The 12,803-nt window shown below is 28.8% G+C and overlaps 1 protein-coding gene across 2 annotated transcripts in view; it reads left to right on the top strand.

Annotated features, from left to right (window-relative positions):
* Positions 1–2,224: 2,224 nt before the first annotated feature.
* The window catches only part of LOC107451952 (matrix metalloproteinase-25), a 46,174-nt gene continuing 35,595 nt past the window's right edge, over positions 2,225–12,803 (top strand). The window contains exon 1 of one of the 2 annotated variants that reach the window (XM_071177051.2): positions 2,225–2,421. Coding sequence is in view for 1 of the 2 variants with exons in the window: in XM_016068209.4 (XP_015923695.2) it covers positions 10,424–10,519 (96 nt within the window). In the remaining variant the exon portion in view is untranslated. Of the gene's footprint in view, positions 2,422–10,181; positions 10,520–12,803 lie in introns of those variants that run through there. The other variant, XM_016068209.4, reaches the window with a different exon arrangement.

Here is a 12,803-nt window from a genome sequence, read left to right as displayed (position 1 = left end):
CCTGATAAGGCGCATGGGTATGCTGAACTTTACAACTGTACTGGTTTATCAAAAGTTGTATAGCATGTAATTATTTTTAAAAAAAATACCTATTTTAAACAGTGTCAACATCTTTGTTTTTTCATTTGTTATTACATTTTGCTAATGTTCTTTTGTATCGCCATTTTGTTTTCTTTGATGCTCGTCCAGATACTTTATCCTTTTTTAATAGTTCTGATTGTTCCACGCAGTTAAACTTTGTCTGCAGTAATTACTTCCTTATAAATACCAGTTTTTTTAAATTCATTAAATTAAAAGTTCTTTCAGATGTTCTGAATACCCGCCAGTGAATGTTCCCCGATAGGGCATTATTTTTTTAATCGTTTAATAAAAGTCGTCAAGCCAAATTTACCAAATATTCTAAACTTAAAGGGAAAAAAAAATATTGATCCTATGTGAAATGGAATTAATAGTAGTTTACATATTCTTCAGATTATTGATTATACAAGTCAATCAAATATTCAATAAAAATCAAATAGTCAATAAAAATTCAAAAATTGAAACAAATTACAGTTTGTGCATACATTCAAGACTATTTTTAATGCTTACGAACCTTCTGGAATATTTTGTGAATTAGAATAATCTCTAAATATCTCTCAATAGATAAAAATTAAATTAAAAAAAAAATTAAAAAAAAATCAGAAATTATTAATTTTTGAGGTCTTAAAGCCTTAAGATGGACACTTTGTCAGTGATCATTTGATTATAGTCTATCAAAATTAATTTAATGTAACCTTAAAATATTCTTAGAGATAAGAATGATTTACTGTGATTGACGCTCTACTTCCACACGTTTGTGCGAGTAATTATTCAACAGAGAATACAACTATTGAGCAACAATAATACATACTGCCCTACAATGATGGGCGAGACACTTTCAGATTTTGACATTTTAATTAATTTCTCAAGAAATACTGAGATTATTTCATAACTTAAAGAGATACTTAGGTCATTCGTAGGGTTTAATTTAGCAATAAAAATTTAGTCGTCCAAGGGCCACCTTGGTATTCATTTAATTGTCATTAAATTCAATATGGTAGACAAATTTTAAAAAAATTGAACTTTGCAATTGTATATTTTTTTTATAGTACACATGAAAAATTAACAAAATAATATTAATAGAATTAGTAGTATAATATCAATAGAATTATCACTCAAGTAACGCAAACTCAGTTCTTAAAGACCTTTCACAAAAAAATTAGTTCTGAAATTAAGGGTTTCCTTGTCTTCTGAGTTGACTTCCATGATAAAATAGCAATCACATGGTATATCTTTTCCCTAATCTGCATGATGATTAGTTTGGAGTGGAGACGTGATTTTCATTACTTTTTATAGAATGCAATAAATTCTTAATCACCTGTTCAATATATAATAAATATATAAAAATGTTAAATGGATGAAAATGTTACCAAATATTCTAAACTTAAAGGGAAAAATACTTAAGGGGAGTTTAGGGAATAACTTTCCATCTAGAGACAAGAAAAAGATTTGACCCTCAGAACTTTCTGAGAAAAAGATGTCTAAACAGGAAGTTGGTGGTAAAGTGTAAATAAAAACGAACACATATAGTTTGTCTAAAGTAAGAACTCCCCAAGCCATTCGTCTGGACCGGTGGCAGTGACTATGGTAACGAGGTATAACTATTTCAAGTGGGGGTGTGCGATTACTGTTTAAGACAGGTTTTGACTCGGATCCGCAAGAGGAAGGGAATCTTTTTCTTCTGTCAACTGTGTTACCCCTATATAAAGTGAAAAGAAGCTAACCTCCCAGAAATGTGCTATTCTTGTTTCCACAGCAGCGGACTTTGGGGCAGGGGGAGTCCTTACCGTAGACAAACTATACTCGTCTTTTTGTTTTTAATTTATTCTCATTTACAAAAAAAGAAAAAAAACTAGATTTTTTTAAGAATATAATTATATTTCTTTACGAGGCAGTCGCATTTTCACGCCGATTTTTCAGTTCATCCCGATAGGGGGAGCAGATTCCCCCCAACCCCCTACTGGGCTCCGACCTTGCACTACTAATACCAAATCATCTTTTACTCATCCCTGAGGTGATATATGCGTACTTTTGCTGAATGATAGGAACATTTTTAGTTTCAAATGTCACCCCATCTTTAATGCTTCAGATAAAGTGTTGTCAGATTCCTTTCTGAGCTTCTAATTTTTTTTTTTTTTTCTTCTAGTGGATGGCTTGTCTTCGGGGTCGTTTCCTGAATTTCAAAAGCTAATTTTCTCCCGTGAAACCTTTATGAAGGGGTGGGGTATGTTAAGATTTGTTAATAAGAAATCACAGAGAAGCACAACTTTCGACTTGAAATGAGCTCACCAGGATAACCATATTTTTTAGTCATAAGAGTTTGCTCATTAGAGTTGCTTGTTGGTAAGTTTGGTTTGGCCTTTTTTGGTAAGTTAAGAAAATATTTTTTTTGCCTTTTATTTAAATGTCAAATGACATAATTCATGTAAGTGTAAATTATTTAACATTGTGTTATCTATGAAAGCAGAATGGTTAAATTATTTAAGGTTTTTATATATCTTTATATAATATAAGAAGGGAGTGAAATGATAACACATAGCCAATCACAGAAGACTTGCGGTTAGTAACACACAAAACAGCCAAACAAAATGGAGTCCACATTATTTTGGTTATCATCAGCATAAAATTAATAAAAGTCGTAAAGGTATTGTTTCGCTATAAATATCTTTGTATCCCTAATTTAAAGTTTTTTTTTCTTTTCTGTACTGCTATTATTACGTTTTTAATTGAAGAGTTAAAAATAAGGAAAATTGTTGTTGTTTTTTATTATGAAAATGTAATTCTGTGCTTTCTAAGAAACTTCATCTTAAAAGATAAAGTTACTTAGAAAGATGGTCGAATCTTATTTACCGTTTTATCATTATAATTTTTGTGCAGATAACATAACTGCTATAAATTAAACTTAAAGAGATCTGTTAAATGATTTAGAACTTAATGATCAGCTTCATGCACAATAAGATGCAAACAAAAAGAGTATCCGCCTGTTTGGTGAGCGAAAATATTAAATTACGGTTGTGAACTCATTAAATTTGTTTGACAGCAATGTATCTAATTATTTATTATACTAATTGATAGCACTAGAGCCGTGATAGCCTGGTTGATAGAACACTACAGGTTTAGTGGAAAAACTGTTTCCAAGAAACGACAATTATTGCAAAGGTTGGTGAGCGGCAGCGAACAGGGGGCTTAGTCCCCTAGTATACATGTGTATATATATAATAACAGGACTACATCCTTGTTATCATTGATAATTGTAGTTGCATTTAGAAGAGAAAAAATTTGTAATGGCATTTTTATCTTAACCCTACACACTATAGTAAAACAAAAATATAAATTTTCTACTAATCAATAATTCATGGAAACTGTAACACATAAAACAATAAGTATGAAAAAAAAAATTTCTAAACATTTCCTATGTCAATCAAAACAATCAATTCACTGAAAATAAAAATTTCTCAAGAAATAAAATTTTTTTTCAACAGTAAATACGATCACTGTGTAAAAAAAATGAATTGTTTCAGTTGAAACATCAAGTATGAGAAAAAATTTTGTATCATAATCTATGATTTTTGTTATTTACATGAGTGCTTTTTTTTTCTTAATCAATAAAAATTAGTGTTTTATGAGAAATGTAAAAAAAATTACCACAAAAAGGATACGTGAAAAAGTTCGAATTAGTCCAAGAAGATATTTTGAAAATCGCAACATCAGATGAAAGTTGATAGGGGAAAAAAATGTGTTTCTTCGATTCCAAAACACATTTTGAAAATCACAACATCAGATGAAAGTTGTTCTAGTTTCTTTGTTAAGAGGAATCATATTTCTCCTTGAATGAGGCGGGGTGAGAACAATTTATTGACCATAAAATGCTACGCTTTCCAGAAGGGATGAGGTTTCAAAACGAAAACTTTTTAACGTCTATCAGGAGCCCAATGCAGATTTTCTCTTTTGTCCAAGAGGAGAGAAAAAGATCGAATCTCAGCTTTCTAGTTGTACCCATCGCCTTCAGAACGTAGACAAATGCAAAGTCGTTGTTCGTTACACTGGGCGTAACAAAAAGTTTGATGATTGAAGAATTTTTTTGTTGGTGAAGATACTGGATGAATTATGAATTGACATTAGTTGAAGAAGAATTTGACTGCTTATTTTCAACTGTCCAGGCGAATGAGATATTCGATATATTTTATGTATTTCCCCCCCCCCCGGGGGTGATGGGATGAGGAATTCCGAAGTACAGCCGGCCTCTAAAGAACTGCATAAGTTTCCTCCAAAGGGTTTCCTCAGCGAAGCTAAAATCCTGCGAGGCTTATAATAACAGGACTACATCCTTGTTATCATTGTTGTATTCAGCTTTAATAATGCAGTCATAAGCCAATATACTTTATGAAAAGGTTTATTTAAAGGTAGGCTGGTGGTTATAACAGTTCACATCCCCACTCCACAAGGGAGGGGGTGTGGATAAAACTCCGGATGGTTCCGGCAGATCTTTTATGGAGTACGTTATTCAGCAAGAGACATGCGAAAACCATCGGTCCCGCATTAAATACTTACAGATTTTGATGTAAACAGGTTCCAGTCGTACATACCTTGTAACTCTACGCATTATGGAAAATCATTTAATGCTTCCTAATATGGAAGTGAAAGAGGGACAAGATTCTAAAAATAACTCCTTCTTTGAAATATAAATCTAATTATAATTCAATGGTATGTTTTCAGCCTGGAATTCCCAAGAATAGAATTTCTACACCTATTCTTTACCAAAGACATTTAATGAAAACGAAAGAGTTTTAATGTTGTTACTAATACAAAAGTATTTATAATTTTTGTATTACATATATATATATATATATATATATATATATATATATATATATATATATATATATATATAAGTTCAAAATGAAGAATAAAACAAAGAAAAATTATAGACATATGAAAAAAGGGGGTGGGAAATAATAAGTAAAAAATAACAAACAACATTTTATTAAAAAAAAAAAAAAAAAAAAAAAAAAAGTGAAATGTTAATTAAAAAACCGGAAAAAAAAAAGATATAATCTTTTCTTCAGCCCACACGATTATATCCGCAAAGCAGAGTGCTTTCTGATATTGTATCAATAAAGCCAAAGCAAAATATATTAATACAATAGTGTGAGGAGCACTCAAAAAAAATTTTTTTTTATAAAATAGCTACATAGAAATAGATCATAAAAAGTAAATATAACATGTAAAAACAGATAATAAAATAAAATAAAAAGAAAAAATAAAATAAAAAGAAAAAACATTAAAAAGGGGGGACTATAAAGCGAGTAGCAAAATCATAACAACTTACATGGACGGTTATTTTTCAAGAATGATTTAAAAATGTTTTCGCAGAAAGATTGCCAGATTACAAAATATGAAAACAAAAGCGCAAATTGAGTGTAACAAAAGGGTTTTAAAGTGTCGTTCTTACTGCACTGCTGAAGTGATTTGTTATTCTGAGTTTTGATTTGTTAGTTACCAAGGATGGGCCCGAAATGGATGTGCGCCAGGTAATATTATACTGGATAATTTTAAAAATTGATCATAAATAGTTTTAGAAGATAGATGTTTATTTAAGAAAAAATATAAAATAGAAAAGAGAAACATAAATTGCCTGCTTTGCAAATAATTTTAGCCGCAGATTTGCACGATATGGATTAGCACATAGAAAAATTATTTAAATTATCAAAGAAAAAATTTTAATAGATAATTTTAACCACGGATTTGCCCGAAATGGATTTGCACATGGAAAATTGTATAAATTAATAAAGAAATTTTCAGCAAACAATTTATCCACGGATTTGCCCGAAATGGATTTGCACATGGAAAAACTGTATAGATTAACAAGGGAAATTATTTAGCAAAGGAATTTTTAGTAAATAATTCTAACCACGGATTCGCCCGAAATGGATTTGCACATGGAAAGATTAACAAAGAAAAAATTTTAGTACATAATTTTAGCCACGGATTTGCCCGAAATGGATTTGCACATGGAAAAATTACAAAATTACATAAAATTACATAAATTACATAAATATATATATATATCGCTCGATTTTTGCATTTTAAAGATCGATATTTTTAATGGAAGATCAAAGTTATATGTCAAGAAGAAATTCAACACATGTTGTTTTTAAAATCATAATTATTGTTTTGTTTCTGCTCGTTTTTCCATTGCATTTCATTTATTTCAATTTAAAATTTTTTAGTTCAATTACTCATAATTCACTAGAAATTATAACTTTTTTTTAAAAGAGGAATTAGTTTTAAAGATAATTGATTTAAACTCTTAAGATTTTACGTTAGAACACATTTCAAGTGGGTTTAATTTAGTATCGAGCAAAGCAAACCCAATAAAACTGCATTCGGTGGTTGGGGAGCCTACTACTTAATGATAAAATCTCATTCTTCACATTAAATACTTTTGAAATAATGATCTATTTTTTTCTTCATGTGTAAATTCATCTTTTTATAATAAGTTTGTAATGTAAAGGGTTAGTGTTTCATAGCTGGAAAATTAAACCGTTGGAACCGTTTTTCTGGAGCAGTGGTCGTGAAAACTACGTTATTTCTGCAGTTTACTATAACTACTTTGTTCCAAATGTATTAACTACAACTACTTTGTTCCAAATGTAATTAACTACTTTTTTTTAAATGTAATGACTAGAAACTACTTTGAAATTTAGTAACTACTTTAAGAAGACGAACTTTGCTGGAGAACTTCAATTTACACCAAAATGATTTTGAATAAGAAATAGGCTTACATTAAATATAAGGCTTACATAAATTTAAGAATCTAATACTTGAAATTTTTAAATTGTTCTTTTATTTTCTAAGAAATGAAGTATACATCAATACAACACGTTCCCTTCTTTTGAACGAGTGTTAATACATTTTCTAAGATAATTAAAATTTACAGATTCTAATTATATATCCATGTCACCCACCGTTTTTTAGATATACTTCTATTTATACTTCACTGGAACCTATTAAATTGACATTTACTAAACAGTCGGTCACATCACATATAGAAATACAGTACACACAAAATCCACTGAAAATATATCCTTCAGTGTTGTACACATCTTGAAAGTTCACACAGCAATCAAATGGAAAAAAGCTGAGAAATAATAATAATAAAAGGACTAAAAGTAACCAGAAAATAAAAAGGTTTAAAAAAAATTTAAAAAAATTAAAAAAACAGCACTATAACAATTATATTTCATTACGATTTAGGCCGCTGAGCGAATGAAGCCCGAATTTAAAGAAATTAATTATTTAATTTCGTGATATTTTTGTTAAAAGAAATGAACTGAAAAAGGATTCATTTAAATTTCATGGAATTCAGCAAAATTTATCATAATATTTCAGATTTTCAATCATTACATAAATTGAGTTGTAATAAGGCTTTATCAACTAATGATTCTTTTTTTTTTTTTTTTTTTTTTTTTTTTTTAAAATTGTATTGAAATGAAATAACTCGTATAGTTTGTCAATATTTTTTACTTATCTCAAAATGACCTCCTGAGAAGTTATCGTTAATGGATACATTATACATAGTAATATTATTAAGTATTAATATATAGTGTATTATTAATACTTATAATTAAGTATTTCTTAATTATAAATAATGTCTAATTGTATTATGTACAATTAAAAAAAATTAGAATATGCATTAAGATTTTGTTTCCGCAAGGTTCAAAATTCCGCAATTGAAAAAATAGCCACCTTTAAAAATGTGACTACTAACTAGTAGCCGAGAAAATAAAAAAAAAATCATAACCATGAGTGTTCCTGTAGTGATTTTTGTAAAAAGAAATCATCATTCAAATGTAACAATTTTAGGAATTGTGCAGGATTATTCATTCAGTTTAAAAATGTTGCACAGTTCCGGATGTTTCATTCTATAGAGGATATACATTAAAAACGTCATTTCCGATGTGAAAAACCGTATCAACCACAAAAAATTTAGATTTCGTTGAATTTGTTACTACATTTCTTTAGGTTTAAAATGTGGAAATTTCGATTTTAGAACTTTTATGGAGAGTAAAAATAAATCTTATTCTCTTTAGTAAACCTTGTTTATTTAATCTCATTGCTTGCAATAATAATTTTTATTGATTACTTTAAGAAAGATCAACAAAAGTAAAAATTTATAGTTTCAGAGCAATAAAACATTGAGATGAAATTTTTCTTTCTGAAGAAATAAAAGTTATATGCAAGACCTTATTGACACGGAATACCCCAGCTTAACTTTGACCCCATCAGTTAGTAGCATTCATCGAATTCTGTGTCTATGTGCGCATAATGGATTTGGACGTCGTTTTAAAATCCCTATCTCACACTTCGACTTAAAGGCATAGTTGGAATTCTAATCATAAGTTTTCTTCTGTTAAAATCATTCAACACTGTTCTTCATCTACCGAATGTGAATTTTGGGAATCATTCCATTCCCTCTTATGAAAAATTCTAATTATTTAGTTGTTAGTAATTTTTCCGGTATTCTACCGGTACCGGTTCTTATATTTGGTAGTCTATTTTAATTTAATCTGTTGCACCCACAGCCAAATCTCCTCTTACATGTTTTTTATCTTCTCTTTTGACTTTTTTATGATATCTCTTTCTAACTTGTTCTTATGTCGAAATTGGTTAAACCACTTTGCACGTTTATGTTCTTTTCACAACTCTACCGTCATCATCGGGTGTTTAGACATAGAAGGTTCTTCTATATAGAACTGAAACCATAGTATGTCCATTTCTGCTCTTCCATTAGTGCTTTTTTTTTTGCATTTTTTTCTTTCAGTTAGATTTAATTGGATGCCTGCGAGTGATGTTACGCGTGTATGTCGAACTTGATAGGCTGATGACGCAATGATCGTCGTTTGCAAGTATCCAATCATTTAATGCTAAACGATTTCCTAAATTTATTTTCTTCTCGATGATCTATTGAAATAAAATTTTTTGAAATAACTAAGATAAAATTATGAATTCGAATTTTCGCCGTTTTGTTTCAAGATGCTTAGGCTTGCGAATCATTATTTCAGGTTCAATGAAATACGTATATGACATTTATTACTATTACCAAGTTTTTATGAACTCGATTTGATGTCAGTGAAACCTTGCCTTCGAAATTTCCACCACTTTCTGACTGACTACGGGACGTGTTTCTTGACAATACAAGTTTCAATCGTTTCATGATAGATATTTTATCTCCAAATATAATGAATCAACAATTAAATTTTTAATTCATTTCCGACTATCTTGAGACCTTCTTTGGAGATCTGTGCTTGATGGCAACACAAGTAACACTTGGTACCTAAAGGGTGCAAATAAAACTTCAACTCTTTTCCGACATAAGGAAATTAGCACACATATTTTGAAAGAAATAAGCTAAAAGAAGACGTTTTTCAAGTAGACTGGAAAAAAAAAGGCTTATTTTTGACAATCCTAAAACGTAGGGTGCATCACTTTAATAATTAGCTTCTATCACCACAGAAAATATCCCTTTTTGACAAGAATAGAAGTTTTCTTGACTTCAGAAAGTGATTGCGCCCTGTTTTATGTCAGAAAAAAATGAATTCGTTTTTTTTCCCTTTAGCCCACTTGAAAAATGTAATTCCCAAAATTTTCTTTTCTTTTATGTCAACCTCTTTCTTATAAAATATATATAATATATTATTAAGCATACACATTCCAAAAAGAAAAACTAGTTTTATTTTTGCCAATATTAAAACATTATACGTAGAGAGGGCGTATCTCTTTCGTCATTATAACTTCTAAAACCACACAAGACTATTTCACACGAAATGATGCACTTGCAATGGTCTTGCATATTTTCGTGTTACGTCTCACAAAAAAAAAAATTTTTTTTTCTTCTTCTTTTTAGTAAAAGATATAGTTTTTAAAATTTTCATTTTATTTAATTATCAACTGTGTCGTCTGTCTAAAAAATAAATATAAGAATTTTCAATGACAATTCGTAGAATGTGGATCACACAATTAGCAATAAACTAAATTTTCTGCCTCATCTAATAAATCATCAAATTAAGAGTGAGGATGAGAGAGAAGAAACGAGAAGCATCAGTCATGATGACTTTTTCGTGCTCTAATCAAGTTTCCTAAACCGCACTACTTCCCTCCCCTCCCCCCTCTCTCCAATCAACGAAAGAAACAGGAAAAAAAATGATTTCTAGTTTGTGCGGTTTCAAAGTCAAAAATAAATAATATAATGTAAAAAGAAAGAAAGGGAAACAATTTAAAATGTCGAATGGTCCATAATAAATGCCCAGTGATTGAGAAGAGTTGATATCATAAAAGACTAAAGATGAAGAATTTTTTCATCATAGTGTGTTTATTGATGTTTGCTTTCTCCATTGAAAATGCACCTTTACCTCAAGAAAAAATGCCTTCCAAGGAAATGGTAAGTTTTAGATTTATTTTTGAAACCGGTTTTTCATAGTGCATTAAAAAAAAAAGAAATGGTAAAAAGCTTCAAAAGAAAGCTTAACTTTCTCTACTATTCAAAAGTAGTTAAATCGAAAAGTTCGTGTATAAAAAATAAAAAAAATTTTCCCCTTGATTTTCAGAAAAAGGTATTTAAAATAATAATAATAAAAACATATTAATGAGTTTAGATTAAAAACTACTATGAAGCATCGTTTATTATACTTATTTGAGGAGACGTGAATACAAATGAAAAATCATTTAACTGAAAATTAGAAAAATTTATAGAAATTCTTCGAAAAATAATAATTTTTGTAACGTAATAACATTGCTCATTAGATTTGACAGTAAATATAACATTCATGTAGAAAACAATATTGGTCGAAATAATTAAAATTAAAAACATCTATTACAACAGTGAAAAAAAAAATCATACTTTACTCCTTTTGTTCACAAATCTATACAACTATTACCATACAGTTAAACATTAAATTCAAGAATGCCGCAAAAATTGTTTTCTATACGAAAAACACCGATGTGAAGGAAAGTGGCAGAACAGATCTGCTTCTATACAAAATGGATATATTCTACCACTTAGGATTTAAAGAACACTTTGTTTTCAAATCCAAATATAAATATTTCTAATGGTAGGAAGAGCTACCTTTTTTCTTCAAAGTAAATCCTTAAAATAGAACACTTGTGCTAACACTTTTTTTCTCTTTTGAAAATATTGAGCGTTTTTTAAAAGAACGTTAAGCACAAAAAAGTTTTTTAAAAAATCTTCGAGCTATAAGTTGAAGAAAAAAAAATATCAAACAAATTTAAGGTCTTAAGTGAAAGATTCATCGAGGGACAAATATTTATGAACTTAAAAAATTTATAATAAATTTTAAAAAAAGAATAAAAACGAAAAAAACGACATATTTTCTATGATTTTTTTTCTTTCTTTTTCATCTTTAAATGAACTGTTTCAACATAGCATAGATTAAAAGGTTTCAAATGCTATTTACAGTGCAAAATATCAACTATCCAACTGCACACACACGCAAAAATTTAATTATGCTCCTATTCTGCATATGTTTCACGTGAACAATCAATGCAGCAAGTGAAAAAATAAACTTGAATTTTTTTCAGTGTAAATTATGATAATGTAGTATATGTCATGCTAGTATATCACAACTGGTTGTTTTCGCATTTTATCAAATTTAGTTCATTCCAAAAAACTATTGAGAAAGACAATCGACTTCTTTAGAAATCGATTTTTAACATTTATTTAGAGGAAAAGCTTTTTTATTTTTATTGATTCAATTGAAGTTGGATTTTATTTTATAAAGTAGCATGACAAATCACTATTAAATATTAACTGAGAGCTGAGCATTAAAAAAAATCAGAGTTCTTAATTTAAAGCTGCTATAAAATAAAATAAAAAGATTCCACATTTAATCAATATTTTGAGGGGGGGGGGGAATCTGAAATGTGTTCAAGCATTAACTGAACTTTTCATTGAACAAAATTTAGCAGAGTTTATTCATTAAATACTTAAAATTATATACATGTGCAAATTTTTTTTTTTTTTAAATTTACACAAAATTAAATAATTTAGTTAATAAATACCATTATAAGAAATGCAATAAATAACCCTTATAATAAAAATTAACCCACATCATTATCACAGAAAGATTAGTAACATAAAATAAATTACAATCCAATGTGACCACACTAGCCACATTAAGTTACATGTTAGTTCCAACTCATTATTAATTAACTAAAAAGGGCGAATAATAAGTAAATCCTTAAATATGTAATTAGTTCATTTATCAAATGATGTCCTTTATTATTAAAAATGATAAATAAAAAATAGACAATTGCAACATCTCTTTGTTTGTTTTTTTAAATTTCTATCCTAACTTATTGGAAATTCTCTTCTGAATCTGATAGTTGTTCCCCCAAATGTATATTTATTTAATTATTAAGCATTGCCCAAAAAGACCTCCGTGGGTGATGCAATCAAAAACGATTCCTGATGAGGCTATTTCAATGCTCTTTCAGTTTTGATATCACTTATTATCATATGAATATCCTTTGTAAATTATTAGTAAAATTTTTGTTCATTAAATTTAGGGCTTTGAGAGTGTGTGCAAAATGGAAGAAAGATTTTTGAAACTGTTTATTTCTCACTAAAATAGCTGAAGAAGAAATGATTCTTCAGAGCGAATCAACACTTCTTTCGGCTAAAATCAGTGGTTGTTCATAAAAAAATA

The sequence above is a fragment of the Parasteatoda tepidariorum genome, chromosome 2 (genome assembly GCF_982258835.1).
Source record: "Parasteatoda tepidariorum strain Cologne lab strain chromosome 2, Ptep-v5.0, whole genome shotgun sequence".
NCBI classification, from domain to species: domain Eukaryota; kingdom Metazoa; phylum Arthropoda; class Arachnida; order Araneae; family Theridiidae; genus Parasteatoda; species Parasteatoda tepidariorum.
This window is presented reverse-complemented; position numbering and strand designations above follow the sequence as displayed.